Source organism: Elephas maximus, chromosome 19 (assembly GCF_024166365.1).
Source record: "Elephas maximus indicus isolate mEleMax1 chromosome 19, mEleMax1 primary haplotype, whole genome shotgun sequence".
NCBI classification, from domain to species: domain Eukaryota; kingdom Metazoa; phylum Chordata; class Mammalia; order Proboscidea; family Elephantidae; genus Elephas; species Elephas maximus.
This window is the reverse complement of record NC_064837.1, coordinates 55,720,989-55,737,045: the sequence shown is the minus strand read 5'-3', so window position 1 is coordinate 55,737,045 and position 16,057 is coordinate 55,720,989. Positions and strand designations below refer to the sequence as shown.

Here is a 16,057-nt window from a genome sequence, read left to right as displayed (position 1 = left end):
GTCTTTCACATTCATTTTAAATTTTAAGTTATTAAGAAAACTGACTTGCATAATCTTTTAAATGATACATGTTTGTTTTTATGGCATTTTAACTAAACCCATAAGGTATTCTTTAGTAACTGAAGGCCCAATGAAAATAGAATTTTAACTTAAAATGTGTTTTTGAAACCAGATGTTATGTGTGTGTGTGTACAATAAGGTTAATCTTCCTAGAGATTAGCCAAGTCAAGCTTTGAAGGGAAGAGAGATGGAACAGTTGAGAGGCGGAAAGACAGTATTCCTGAGGGAGCAAAAAACAACTGAAAAAGTTAGTTTTAGATTAAGAAACAGACTATTTCTAGAGAAACAAGGGATGCCCAAGGTAGAGAAAAAGTGCACAATTTTAGTGGGTACAAGACAATTGTTTGAGTTTGAACAAAAGACCAAACAGCAGCAAATATTGCAAGGATGTGGCAAAGGAGAAGCTGTCACGCACTGCTAATCTGAGTACAAACTGGCACAAGCACTCTGGCGAGCAATTTGGCAATACTGAGAAAGTGTCAACCCCGTGATTCAGCATTCTGCTAGATGTAGATGCTACAGAAACTCCTGCACATGTTACAGGCTGTTCACTGCAAAATTGTTTACAAAAAATGGAAATGATTTAAATGTCCATCAACAAAGGAATGGACAGATAGTGGTATATGTACCTACTCATGTGATGGAGTACATCGTACAGACTGTCACACAGCAGTTAAAATCAACATTTGTTGTTGTTGTTAGGTGCCGTCGACTTGGTACTGACTCATAGCAACCCTGTGCACAACAGAACAAAACAGTGCCTGGTCCTGCACCATCCTTACTATTGCTGTTATGCTTGAGCCCATTGTTGCAGCCACTGTGTCAATCCATCTCATTGAGGGTCTTCCTCTTTTCCACTGACCCTGTACTTTACCAAGCATGATGTGCTTCTCTAGGGACTGATTCTTCCTGACAACATGTCCAAAGTATGTAAGATGCAGTCTCACCATCCTTGCTTCTAAGGATTCTGGCTGTACTTCTTCCAAGACAGATTTGTTCATTCTTTTGGAAGTCCATGGTATATTCAATATTCTTCGCCAACACCACAGTTCAAAGGCATCAAAATCAATGTACTGAAACAATACTGGTGAAGCCAACAAAACTTGTCCAAATCAAGGACACGGAAGCTCCACAGACACATCCAAACTCCCTGAGATACCAAATTGCTGGGCTGAGGGCTGTGGGGATCATGGTCTGGGGGAACATCCAGCTCAATCAGCATAACATAGTTTATGAAAAAAATGTTCTACGTTCTACTTTGGCGAGTAGTGTCTGGGGTCTTAAAACCCTGTGAGTGGCCATCTAGGATACTCCACTGGTCTCATCCCTTCAGGAGCAAGTAAAAATGAAGAAAACTGAACATACAAGCGGAAGATTAGTCCAAAGGATTATATGGACCACATCTACCATGGCCTCCAGTACAGCTAGATGGTCCCTGGCTACCAGCATGGACTGCTCTGACAGGGATCACAATAGAGGGTGCTGGACAGAGCTGGAGAAAAATGTAGAAAATTCTAACTCACAAAGACCACTTGCTGTCCTGACAAAAGACTGGAGAAACCCCGAGAGTATAGCCCCCGGATGGCCTTTAGCTGAGTAATTAAGTTGCTCCTGAGGTTTACCCTTCAGCCAACGATTAGACAGGCCCATAAAACGAAACAAGACTAAAGGGGCACAACAGCCCAGGGGCAAGGACTACACGGCAGGAGGGGACAGGAAAGCTGGTTGGTGATAGGGAACCCAAGGCTGAGAAGGGAGAGTGTTGACATGTTGTGAGGTTGTTAACCAATTTCATAAAACAGTATGTGTACTGTTTAATGAGACGCTAGTTCTGTAAACCTCTATCTAAAGCATAATAAAAAAAAATGATTGTACTGAATCTGTAAGTATCAACACAGATTTAAAAAACAATAGTAACAGAAAAAAGCAAGTTGCAGAATAAAATATATACTATCTATGTAAATTTTTAAAACAACAGCATATTTAGACTATTAATATTTAAACTGTTGAAGTATAAAACTGAGATAAGAGAAAAAAACACCAACTTTGAGATAATAGTCTCAATGAGGGGGGAAAAGAACGACTGGGGAGGACAGAAAGGATTTCAAGTCTTATTTCTTAAACACAAAAGGTCTAAAGCAAATGTAGCTCTTAACATCTGCCACTTCTAGATGGTGGAGATACAAGTGTTTGAAATTATTTTTTGGTCCTTTTATATATCTCTGAAATATTTAAAGTGAGAAAAAAATGAATGCATTAAAAACGAGCAGAACTGCCTAGGTAGTTCACTTGGATGTCCGCATTCTAAATCTCTGTGGGATAAGTGTCTCTGGGATAAGTACCTTGTCCAAGGCAAGGTCATGGAAGCTCCACAGACACATCAAAACTCCCTGAGAGACTGAATTACTGGGCTGAGGGCTGTGGGGACCATGGTCTCAGGGAATATCTAGCTTACCTGACATAACACAGTTTATAAAGAAAATGCCTCTACATTCTGCTTTGGTGAGCAGCATCTGGGGTCTTAAAAGCCTGTAAACAGCCATCTAAGACTTATACTCCACTGGTCTCACCCCTTCAGGAGCAAGTAAAAATGAAGAAAACTAAACATACAAGGGGAAGATTAGTCCAAAGGACTAAATGGGCCACATCTACCACATCCTTCGCCAGACTAAGTGTCTCTGGGATAAGTACCTGGGGTAAATGTCTCTGGGATAAGTACCTGGCCTTAGCTTCTTTGGCCCATACTCCATGATGCTGTCACTGTACTGAGACAGTGTCTCAGCATTTCCACTCTCCACCTCTTCATTCTCCACCTCTTCATTCCCAGCACCTGCATCCCCTTCTTCCTGTTCAGTCTTTTCTTTAATTCGATCACCCAGGGCACTTTTTAACATCTGTTAAGGAAATTATTTCCAACATATTTCAGTGACTTCGGAATGCAAGTTGGTAGCAGACAGATATAATCTTTAAAGAGCTTCTTGTAAAAATTAGATGCTAATAACATGCATATTCAGTTTTTAAAGGGTGTATATCAATGCTGGAAACCCTGGTGGCGGGTGGTGTAGTGATTAAGAGTTTGGCTGCTAACCAAAAGGTCAGCAGCTCAAATCTATCAGCCGCTCCTTGGAAACCCTATGGGGCAGTTCTACTCTGTCCTATAGGGCTGCTATGAGTTGGAATTGACTAGATGGCAGTGGGTTTAGTTTTTGGCTTATACCAGTGATACTGACTATTCAGTCTCAATCAACTTTAGAGTAAGTCATATAGGTATTCAATACATTTATTCAATGATACCCCAAAACTAATACTGTATTTTGTGAAAATCAGTGATCCATCTACCTCATTTTATACCTGATCTGTCTTTAGTGACAAAGGGAGACTACGTAGATATATCTAAAGATGAACTGTTTAATGTAAACATTTACATTAAATGATTAAGCTGGTTTTCATCAGAATTCAGTAGTTGGGATATATGTGTACCAGATTTGGTTGCATCACGACTAGCTGGAGATCGTTGTTCACACCATGTCCTACCTGCTTGACTTGTGGACTATTTCCCCAGTACCTAAGACACAACTCATTTTCCAATGCCCTAAGCTGAGCTTTCACCTTCAGCTGGGGATCATTTAAATGCTCACCATCCCACAGGAATCTCAATATTGATAAAAAAACGAGACTTACCCAGTCTAGTTCAGAGAGCCGCTGAGAGAGTTTCTCCGACACGGCGTGCAGCTCTTGTTCCGTTAACGTCCTTCTCAGCCTCCGGGGAAAAGGTGAGTCCCAGGATGAAACTGTAGATCTGTTTTCATATCTGTAATGAAAGTGACCATGTGCTATTTAAGTCCCTAAGTTTGCACAGTTCAAAACAACTGCAATACATGCTTTAAAGAATATTCCATACTGGTTTTTGCAGCTTAAAATTGGAGAATACACCCTTTACTCTAGCAAGCCCTTTGCAGGCGGATTGTAAACACTGAAGTCTACAGTAATGTTACCTTTTTCCTTTGGGAAGCCCCCCTGTTCTGGGGTCTTGGACCTGAGCTGAGCATACTTCCTGTTTGCTATTTTTAGGCAACTTGGAAGTTGAGAAAATGCTATCATCTGGTTCCTATTAAAAACAGAAAAAAGTTGATTTGAAAAAGCTATAAAGACGACACATAAAAGTAAGAACTTTCAGGGGTGTGTGTGTATGTGTATTTATGGCACAAAGCTAGGTTCCTTCATTCTCCATGTTTTGTTTTTAAATGTGCTTTTCAAAATACCCCACTGACACCCAGTGCCAAAGGAATGGTGCAATGTCTACAAACTTGTGCTGAGAGAAAAAGTGTGGCTCAGGAAGAGTATAACAAGTCAAGATACCATTCTTGAAACATAGAGGCAGATGTTCTCAAACATAAAAGTCAGAGGTTACAACTACACCTGGACAATGAAACAAATGATTAAATCACGGGTGCGAAGTATTCATGTCATTATCTTTCCTATCAACAGGTCAGCAGATGGCCTAAAATTGAAACAGTTAAAGAAACCTCCCAAAAATGAGTATAAGCTCTTTAACATTTTTAATAATTTATTTTCTTAACCTTAGACTATGGAATCTTTGGGAAATGTTTCTTGTGGTGAAGAAATATTTAATGTGTAAAGATCTCTTCCATTTTACTTTGAATCTTTTTCTTCTACTCAAGTAAAAATAAATTTAATACTTTTCAGTAAATAACAACTATAATATCTCATTAAAAAAAACTTTTTATTGAAAGTTAAGAATAAAGCTCAGTGAATTATTTCAAAGTGAACACTCCCATTTAACTGCCAACTAGTCAAGAAATAGAACTCTAGCAGCAATTCAAAAGCCCACCCACCATCCCCCTAGCACCTGTCAAGGTAACCATTATCCTGTGATCCCATTTCTCTCTTATCTGCTCTCCCACCTATCTGACATATGCACAGAATGTTTAGAATGATGGTCACCTAATGCTAATGAAGCTTATTTCACCTTTGCATTTTTACTGCACTGTTTGATTTTATATATAAAAAGCTGTTCTTTCTGGAAAGATGGGGGACAGGATGACTATATAAAAAGGGAATATTTTTTCAAAGAATAGTAGAGGCAAAGAGGCTGAGAGAGTACCAGTGGTTAATTCTAGATGAGGGGGTCTTAGTTTCTTCCCCACACTTGCTTAAAAAAAAAAAAATTTTTTTTTAATTATTTGATTAAGGACAACAACATGGGTTCTGAAGCCAGAGCCAGAGCCTTGAGTTCAAATCCTGGCTCTACAATAACTGTGTGACCTCAGGCAAGATATTTAACCTGTCTGTATCAGTTTCCCCACAGGAAAGGAAAAGAGTATTCATCCAGAGTCATTCCCATCTTCCTAGAACGAGAACAAGCAGGTGTATGCAGAGGTGATTTTAAGAAGTACAGTGCTTTAATTAATGGAATACTGTTGACTGCTCTTCTCACAGAGACCTCTTTAAATACATAAGACTTCTATCCAATTAAAAGCAAGCTTTTCCATTTACCGCAGAAAATGTCGTGGGCTCTCCAGTAGAATTCATGGCAGAGGAGCAGTGAGTGGCACGCAAGTATTCCTTTCCTATGGGGCAGGGTGCTCGAGACTCTGATGGGTGGTAGGGTGGATGTAAAGGAATGGCTGACCGAATAGGCTCTCCTAGCTTCCTGGCACTTGAAGTCATACTCACGGAAGGAATTTCCACTAACAGAACAAATTAAATTGGACGTTACAGTGAAACTTTTAAGAAATAAATCACGTATATATGCATATTAACACAAACATGTTCACACACACTACTTAGAAGTATATTTTAAACTTGATTTAAAAATAGTCAAAAAACAATTAAACCAGGAACTCATCCTTAGTGAAGAAGTATAGGTATAATGAAATCAAGAAGAATGTGATTCTAACATTACTATCATAAAAACGTTCCCTGAAAAGTTATCAAAAGAATGCAGAATTGGAAGCTACCTAAACAGCCTGAAGAATGGCTATGTGAATGACGGTTCAGCCATACGTAGGAAAATGATTTTATGTAATGCTACCACATGAGAATGCCAGAGATGACAAGAAGGAACATTTTCCATGAATAAGTAAAAAGGAGTATTTTTCCAAGTTACTACATTTTGTCACTCACTAATAACTTGAAGACTACCAATACACTAATGTATCAGAGACTCTTATTATCCTCAAGCAGGGATCAGGGGTACTAATTAATAGCAAACATTTACAAATATGGCCATGTAAAACCAAGAGAGTCACATACAAGTAGAGAGCAGCAAAAGTAAAAAAACTAATAGCAATAGTAATTGTCCCAGGAACTATTGTACCCAACTCAAGCAATAGTCTCAAGAACTAATCACCCAGTACTACTCACTGTCTTCAACAAAGGCTGTCCTGCTGCCGGACAAAATACTAGAAGGGTTCAACACTTCTTCACGGGATTTAGAACTTGGTGAGGTTGTGGCTTTTTTAGATTGCATTTCGTTAGAATCCTGGGCACCTAGAAAATATTAACGATAAATTTTTTTTTTAATTATCAAAATAGTCTGCTGAATGTTTAAATGGAAACCTAGAGTTTTGAACTCAGAGAATAAAAATTTCAGGAATGATCTAATTATAGAGCTATGTTGGTCAGATTGCTTGCAATACTATTCCTTTTAATAACTATCAGCAAGGTGCGCACTTCTCCAGCCCAGGATCATTTACACAAATTAAAAGCAATGTTTTACACCATCTTTCACCACTTTGCTTTAGGAAAAATAGGTGCCAGAGATTCCTGAACTAGGAGTCTTGACTGGTACTACAGTCAAAGATTTATAGTCCAGAAATTGAGGCCTAAATGAGATGCCTGTGAATATGCATGATGGAGAGATCTGATGTCTCAAATCCAAAAGTAAAAGGGGAGGCTATCATAAGCCTTTATAAACACCTTACTCTGGCTTCGCTCTCATCCTTTTCTCCTTTGCCTTAATCACATTACTTTTAAACACAGTTCCTTCTACCTTGTCGGAGAATTTACTTAAATGGTCACACCTTTATACATGGCAGTTGGAATCGCAGAACACCATTCCTAAAATCACCTTCCCTTTCTTTCCCATCAATCCACCAGACTGTTCCTTCTTGTATTACTTGACTCTGATTTACTCCGTTACTGTGCCTATCCCGATGGCAAACTGTGTCTTTGGTCTAAGGTCTGACTTAAGTTTTTGGACCTAATTCCATAGAAGGCAGCATCTATTCCTTGGAATCAGTGCATTAATGCTGAAAGAGATTTCAGAGATGACTTAGCCCAATTCTCTATTTTGCACTTGGAGAAACTGGGGCTCAGAAAAGGGCCTGTCTAAAGTCACACAGCCAGTAGCAGTGTCTGGGTGAGAATGCAGGCTACTTGATTCTCAATTTAATGTACTTAATTCTACACTTGCATTCTCATTCTTCCACTTAAACATCTGGGGGATACTAAGACAAGTAATTTCACTTATTCATCTTGTTTATTTGACAGCCTCCATAACTAGACATAAGCTCCACAAGGACAGGGATTTGTGACTACTTTGTTCACTACTGCCTGGCACAGTGAAGGCGTCCAATAAACATTTGCTAAATGAAGATGACGTGCCTTCTGTCCCTGGAACTCAGTTTACGAAACAGACAAACTGTAAGGTACCATCCAATAGCATGAATGGTATTAGAGAAGACAGAAAGCCACACTGTAGGAAGCCAGGGCCTCAGAGCCTGACAGGTAGAGAAGGCTGGGCACACAGAGTGAGTTTACTGCGAATATAAAGAGGGGAAGAACATTCCAGCAGAGGGAGTGACACATGCCAGAGAAGAGCATGGGCAGCGTGGTGGGCAGGTCAGGGAGCAGGATCCTTGGAAGAGGAGCAAAGTGGGAGGCTCAAAACCAGGCCCGAAAGATCTTCAGTGTCTACCTTGTATAAGCAGTAGGCTGCTGGAAATGTGGCCTGAAGCCTAAAGGGAAAACTGCCACTGGGTGTAAAGACTTGGCAACTGAAACCATAGTGTGAGTCACCCTAGTTCAGGAAACCGCACTTAGGGGGGTACTCCAAAAGCATGACTAACTATAAAGCTGCATCCAGAATTTTCTTCCTTGGGTATTAACCAAAACGAAACCAGCAGCCACTGAGTCGATTCTGACTCATGGCCACCCAATGTGTGCCAGAACAGAACTGTGCTCCGTAGCATTTTCAGTGGCTGGTATTTCAGGAGATCACCAGGCCTTTCTTCCAGTGTGTTTCTGGGTGAACTCAAACCTCCAAGGTTTCAGTCAGCAGCTGAGCTCATTAATGGTTTACAGCACCCAGGGACGCCTCCGAGGGTATCAGGTTCCATGAATTACATGACAAACTTGCATCCACTTATTTTCTTGACTTAACTGCCCATGTGCCTGTCGCTCCCTTGACTATATTTTGGATAACTGTTCATAGTGGGTAATGACAGTATTCTGGAATTTCAACTCTGAGGCCCAGTTAGGGCTCTATCCTTCTTACCTTCAAACACTCTGAAGTGTGATTATTACATTTTACAGCTGCATGTTGAGTAACAATAATTGCTATCTCAAGTTTGAGCTACTCACCATTACTTCTTAGAGAAAAGGTGTGTGCTGTATCCCCGAGTCTGATTAATTCACCAGTGGACTCTGCTTCATCTTCATCCCACGAGGGGCCCAACGCCTCCGACGACAGAGAGCACCTGGAAGAGGCGACTCACTCAGGGCCCAGCCTGATCAGGAACGGCCTTGCCAGAGCTGCTCCTTGCAGCCTGCCTGCAGACTTTCAGATTGCTTACTGCTGTGCAGAAAAGGGGACACACTCTGCTTGCTGCTCGTCCCTTCTTGCTGCCTGTCTGTTTTGTTTTTACTGTTACATGAATGGTGGCAACAGCTGTGTATAAAACACCAAGGATTAAATGTACAGGAGGACACACCCAGAAAAAGGGGAACACTGGTTATCTAGGCGTGTGGGAATAGAGGAGAATGTTAGGGGAAAAACGTTAATTCTGCATCAAATACACTTGTATGTTTCACTTTTGCACTTATTTATTTTAAATCTAGTAATGAAAAATAAAATCAAGAATTGCATCTCTCCTTGGAGACAATTTCTCAACAAATTACTATCCCTAAAAAAAGGCATTGCTTGTACTTTCCAAACTGTGACAAACTCCATAAAAATACCAAGAGTCAGGTGTTTAAAATGATCATAGCATCATGTTGAGTCTGTAGTTAGAAAACAAGTTCAAATCAAACCAGTAATGACATAACACTCTTGTCTGTGGAAGCAGCACAGATTCTGACAATGGTCAGTGAGGGCTCACGAGGGTGCAGTAACCTGGCCCATCTCTACAGTTGGTGGGTGGAGAAATAGTCATGGCCTTTTTGGAAAGCAATCTGGCAACTTTCATTAATAGGTTTAAAACATTCATACTCCTTGACTCTGAATCTTGCCTAAAGATATGAGAAGATAAAGGTATTTATCATATTTTTCAATTAAAAAAGAACTGAGGAACAAACCTCCGCTTAGAGGACTGGTTTGTTAACTATGCTGCACCCGTGTGAATGGTGTGTTGTACGGAGACTGTACACCACGCTGCACCCGTGTGAATGGTGTGTTGTACGGAGACTGTACACCATGCTGCACCCATGTGAATGGTGTGTTATACAGACTATACACTGCACCCATGTGAACGGTGTGTCATACAGAGACTAAACTACGCTGCACCCACGTGAATGGTGTCATACGGAGACTGCAAACTACGCTGCACCCACGTGAACGGCTTGTCATACAGAGACTGTAAACTACGCTGCAGTGTCTTATTCGGAGACTGTAAACTACACTGCACTGTGAACGGTGTGTCATACGGAGACTGTAAGCTACGCTGCACCCATGTGAACGGTGTGTTATACGGAGAATGTAAACTACGCTGCACACACATGAACGGTGTGTCATATGGAGACTGTAAACTACACTGCACTGTGAACAGTGTGTCATACGGAGACAGTAAACTACGCTGCACCCACGTGAACGGTGTTATATGGAGAATGTAAACTACACTGCGCCCATGTGAATGGTGTGTTATACATAGATTAAAAATGATTATCAAGAGTTTAACAACTTGGGAAAAGACCTGATGTGCTAAATTTTAAAATGCAGGAAATAAAATTATATAGACAATATGACTAAATCAAAAAAAAAAAAAAAAACAGTAAAAAAGGACAGAAATACAACAAGATGTTCTGAGTGGTTGATTTCATCTTTTTTTTTTTTCTGATTATTTTTCACTTCCCTGTACTTTCTAGGTTTCCTGCAAGGAATATGAACTACTTTGATGATCAAGGGAAAAATGAAAATGTAAGTGGTGGTTAATGCTGAAAATTAAGTATTGTAAACCCTGGTGGCATAGTGGTTAAGTGCTATGGCTGCTAATCAAAAGATCGGCAGTTTGAATCTGCAGGCGCTCCCTGGAAACCCTGTGGGGTAGTTCTACTCTGTCCTGTAGGGTCGCTATGAGTCAGAATTGACTCGACAGCGATGGGTTTTTGGGTATAGCTCAAGGTTCTTAAAATTCCCTCAGGAAGGTTTAAAATATGAGACGTTTGTAAAGTTTTCCCTTTAGCTTTGTTTTTTTTGCAGCCATTCTAGCATACTGTGTGCAATTTTAAATCTTAGCAGAAAGAAAAGGATCACTTGTCTCGATTAAATTCACAGACATCCAGTGCTACCTCCCAAAGGAAACTCTTTTCCATGATTCCTTAGTACTTTCTGGCTCTTCCAAAGGTACTCTTTCATGTGATTCTTTAAAATGCTGTTCGGTTTCACCTGTTTAGAATAAATAAAAACAACAGCAACAGAAAAAACAAAAAACAACTCAAGTCAGTATCATAATTTCTACATAGAAGGTGGGGATGTGAGTCAGGGAGGCATTCCACCCCTCCTGGTAAACTGGGCTCTTGGGAAAGTGAAATTAGGAAGAACCAAGTGATCATCTGTAACGAGGACACATTTCTTGGGGAGAAAGAAAACAACACAACTGTTGCTTCAAAAGCAGGGTCTACAATTGTATTCACAGTGTTGTCTTTCTTACGTGCTAAGTCATTTATTATTCTTTATACCTTTTTGTCTATCTGTAAGGGATGTCTGAGGCAATCAACTGAGATGACTAGGATATGGCTTCAGAAAAAGATGACTGTGTCAACCTATCTCAAGCTCCAGGGCAGTTACGCCTTAGCCTAAGAAAAAACGTTGATAACCACAGACCAAATCAAGGCTTAGATGAAATTTTCCTTAAGACTAGTGGTTATCAATCTTTTTCGAACCCTACATACCCAAGGGATACATACTTTTCCCAGTGGCAGAGGTATGAGGGCCATGATTTCAGGAGGTAGATGGGTGCTTTGATTCAGACTCACCCCTCTGGACATGCCCGCTCCCATCACTAGAGATTTATTGTTCAAACACCCACCTTCATTTTTTTCTCTTTCTGAATTCAGCAAGCAACATTTTAATAACACTAGTTAACATTTACCGTGAGCTAGGCTCAGTGCTAAACTGTTTATGCATGGACTTACTTAACCTCACAACCACCATGAAAGTAACCATAACCCTTTTGGAAGATAATACAGCAATACTGATCTTCATAATTACCATTAAAAAATGTAAACCCAAATTCCACATAAAAAATTGTTACAATTTTGGGAAAAAAGTAAAACAGAATATTTAGGCCGTCACAAACCTAACTATAGGTTGAGGACAGAAATATACAAATTCTTCCTGCTGACACCTCGGCAACATCCAAATTTGTAATATAAATCGCAGATCTGACATAGGAAATTTTAGCATAAGAAACAGCATGCAATTGTAGGATGATATATAAGTGCAGGCAGAAGCTTAGCTTTCTATTTCTTTAAAATAATGTATAAACAACATCCAACTTAACAAAGGACCTGACACTCTAGGACAGAGAACTCTCAACCGCTTGGAACAGTAAGAATTGGAAATTTGCGATGAAATTATGTGCACTTTATCAGGTGAACTGTATTAACAATTCCACTTCCTATGGGGAAAAAAATAAGCAAAAATATAAATGGTAAAAAGGGGCATAACAGAGTATAAACCAAATTTTGATTCTTAAACTTACTTTTCTCATGAGATGTTTCACTGACGTGTTCTGTAAGGTACTCCAGCAACCCATCGAATATCTCTAGGAGGTTCTTAATAGACTCTTTATCTCCTTTCACTATATTTTCTCCTGAACACAGAACACAGAGCTATTAAAAATTTTAACCAAGAAATCTGAAAAACTCATAATCTTGAAATGGGTAAAACACTGTGAAAATGTGGTTCGAGAATATAAGGACTATAAACTAAGCCAGGAGAAGCGATAGTATAAATATTTAAAAACATCAATTTCCTGCTGACTGATTACAGCTGAAGAAACAAAGCGAGTCGCCTTGAATATAATGTTTGATAATGATTCATTGGCACATTCCTTCCATTTTCAAGAGCACAATATAAACTTTTATTCAAACCTCAATAAAATGTCAGAAAAAAGAAGCACAATAATTGGAGTAAAGAAAACAGATCCTAGTAAGATTTATGCCAAAACAAAAAGCAGCTAAGCAGAATTTTATTAGGCCTGGTGAAAAAAATAGGCGAGAACACTTTCAGATTGTAGGAGCCTACTTACAGATGGTGATTTGTTCAGCAGAAAATAGGAGTAGAGTAATATTTTTAAAACTATTTGTTGGGATAGTTTCATCAGAAATTCATATTTTTTCACCCCTATTCACTCTCTGTAGCTCTACCATTTTTTCCTGATTAAAGCCTAGCCACGGCTCCCTTTCTAAAACCTGAACCCTACAAACAAACCCTTTTCAATTTCACCACAGCCCTCCAACCTCTCCAGCCTCATCTCCCACAACATCCACTTTACACTTAGAAATTAATCTGTCACATGGGGTCGCCATGAGTTAGAATGGACTTGATGGCACACAACAACAACAGCACAGTGTTTTTATTTTGTTAGCTGCTGTTGAGTCGATTCTGGCTCATGTATGCAGAGTAGAACTGTGCTCCGCAGGGTTTTCAAGGCTGTGACCGTTTGGAAACAGATTGGCAGGCCTGTCTTCTAAGGCACCTCTGGGTGGGTTTGAACTGCTAACTTTTTGGCTAGTAATCGAGTACTGACCATTTGTGCCACCCAGGGACTCCTGGCTCATAACAGACTTAAATAAAGTTGAAATGTTGAAAAGAAAAGGGTTGGTAAGAGCATAGAAATTTGACATGTTTAATGTCGTCTAAAATGGATTCCACAGCCTGGACCCTAACCACTGTCAGCGTGGAAAGTAACTCCTGCGACAATCTGGCTGTCCTTTGAGAGATCATGCCTGGCATCCTCATGAGTTCAGACCAGTATGGGAGAGGGAGGAGTGGAAATTTGTTATTTGAGAGAATCAAGACATTCATAATTTCAGCGATGATACAAAACAAACCTAAACCAGAGATTTGATGTTTTGTAATACTGCTAGTAAATAAACAGTGTTTGACAGCTGTTTTTTTCTGTTTAAAACAACGAACCAGAAATCTTGTTTTCAAGCCCTGTGTTTTTCTGGTTTAACAAGATACACACGTCTACCCCAGGGGCATACTCAAGATTTCTCAGTTTCCAGGATGGGGAGCCCGCTGGCCACGATGCAGCACTTTATGGTGAAGACACTGCTTTAAACAGAACACAACAAGCAGGAAGAGAGTGCTTGCAGTCTACTGGAAGAGGTAAGCTTCATAACTTCTCATGGGATGGCTATGATTTGTTTTGGGGGCAGCTCTGCATTAAAAAGTTCTATAAACTTACACCACTTTGCTACAGTATGTTTAAAAAGCACAAATACCAGAAATTGCTCTACTCAAATGTTAAAGTGATGCTAATCTGCAAAGGAGCAGGGAAATTCTGGGATTACTCCCCCAAATGAATTCTCTCCAAATTGATTTACCACATTCTCTCACCTATAACTGCACTCAAAAATTTAAGACAGAGTATTTTCTCTTTCCAAAAATTTGTTGTCAACACAACAGCAAATTGTTATTAGGTGCCACTGAGTAGATTCTGACTCATAGTAACCTCATGTGACAGGGTAGAACTGCTACAATCTTTACAGAAGCAGATCGCCAGGTCTTTCTCCAGTGGAGCTGCTGGGTGGGTTTGAACCCGCTTAGCCGTTTGCACCACGAGGGCACTTTCAATAGCAAATTAAGAGATGTAAATACCCTATCCTGATTAACTTATCTCCAGTTTCACCCTTCCCTTCACTACTATCAAAGAATAAATCAACAGTATAAACCTTCTTTTAGTGATTGAAAGTATAGTTTCAAATCCCTGAGACTGCCTTTGTTCATTACCTCGAAATAATTCACTGAAATTATCCTTTTCTGACTACAAATATAGGAATTTATAAATACGTTCAGTATATTTGGTTTTAGAATACAGCACAGTAGGCACACTTTGTTTTATTCTGGAAAATGGTTCAAAAACAGTTTATAGATTTAATTTTTTTTAGTAGGGAATGTATTCACATGGTTCAGAATTTAAAAAAGTATACAATGCAAAGAAAGTCTCCCCAACAGCCCAGAAGCTCCCCTTCTTGGATGCAACAGAATTAGAGGTTTCTCGTACATGATTCTAGAGAGTCCTTCCACGTGCAGTCAACTGCATATGTATCCTCTCCCACTTTGGATTTTACAAACAGTAGCATACACTGCACACTGTCACTGTAACTGCCCTACATGTCCCTCACACAACAGCATACACTGGAGACTGATCCACTGACGTGTGACATTGTAAAGAGCATCCTCCGATCACTTTTTCCAGCTGCAGAGTAGTTCACTGTAGGGAGCTGTTATAATTTACTTAACCAGTCCTTACTAGCAAGGCGCTTAGGTGTTTCTGATTTTTAGCTACTATAAATAAGCAGCATGGTATGCTTAAAATAACAAAAGCAAACCAAAGAACATACCTCAAACTACCAGCTAGGAAACCTACATCACAGATCCAGCTCCACCAAAAACTCAGTGTTTGACTCTCCTGGATAATCTCACATGTATGATCACCTTAACTACACCAGTTGACTATCTTGGTTCACTCCTGCTGTTCGGTCTACCCCGTAAGCTCACTCATTTAGTTAGTTAAACAATGTTGAGGGTTCTAATAAATCATTTTAGTATACACTTACCTGTTATGTGAGACAAGCTGACCTGCAGGTAATCCAGGGCCAGGGAATCAATTACTGCTTGTACATTGTGTGCATCATCCTCCTGACTCCTGGGAATAACTATGAGGTCTGTGGGAAAAAGTTACATCATTTTTGCACCTATAAGGTCCAAGTTTTTATCTGTCTGTTTCTGACCAGGCTTCTGAGTAAGCTTAATTGCTCCAAAAGTAGGCTCTGCCCAAACAGAACAGGCTATAAAGTCCAGATAAAGTTCACAGAGCCTGACTTCCACACAGTAAAATGTTTGCTTATTCAACCACCATACATATGGACATGCCTTACAACCACCACGGTGATGGAAGATTAAAACCAAACCAAATGCGCTGTCAAGTTGATTCTGACTCATGGCAACCCCATGTGCTTCAGAATAAAACTGTGCTCGATAGGGTTTTCCAGTGGCTATACTCTTAGAGGTAGATCACCAGGCCTTTCTTCCATGGTGCCACTGGGTGGGTTCAAACCACCAACCTTTAGGTTAGTTGAGTGCAAACTGTCCCACCCAGCAGCTTTACAGGAGATTAAAAAAAAAAAGAAAAAAAACCAAACCTGTTGCCTCTGACTCACTGCAGCCCTATAGGACAGGGTAGAATTGCCCCACTGAGTTTCTAAGGAGCGGCTGGTGGATTCCAACCACCGACCTTTTGGTTGGCAACTGAACACATAACTGATGTGCCATCAGGGCTCCTTAGAAGATAAAGGGGTCCCA

The 16,057-nt window shown here is 40.0% G+C and overlaps 1 protein-coding gene across 2 annotated transcripts in view; it reads right to left on the bottom strand.

The window, feature by feature from the left end:
• Positions 1 to 16,057, bottom strand: part of CEP95 (centrosomal protein 95) — a 30,103-nt gene that overhangs the window by 10,462 nt on the left and 3,584 nt on the right. For both annotated transcript variants that reach the window (XR_007514232.1, XM_049861469.1), the window contains exons 3-11: positions 15,313 to 15,420; positions 12,225 to 12,335; positions 10,810 to 10,906; positions 8,668 to 8,783; positions 6,448 to 6,573; positions 5,578 to 5,771; positions 4,056 to 4,168; positions 3,742 to 3,871; positions 2,780 to 2,954 (exon numbers count right to left, since the gene is read on the bottom strand). Coding sequence is in view for 1 of the 2 variants with exons in the window: in XM_049861469.1 (XP_049717426.1) it covers positions 2,780 to 2,954; positions 3,742 to 3,871; positions 4,056 to 4,168; positions 5,578 to 5,771; positions 6,448 to 6,573; positions 8,668 to 8,783; positions 10,810 to 10,906; positions 12,225 to 12,335; positions 15,313 to 15,420 (1,170 nt within the window). In the remaining variant the exon portion in view is untranslated. The remainder of the gene's footprint in view (positions 1 to 2,779; positions 2,955 to 3,741; positions 3,872 to 4,055; positions 4,169 to 5,577; positions 5,772 to 6,447; positions 6,574 to 8,667; positions 8,784 to 10,809; positions 10,907 to 12,224; positions 12,336 to 15,312; positions 15,421 to 16,057) is intronic.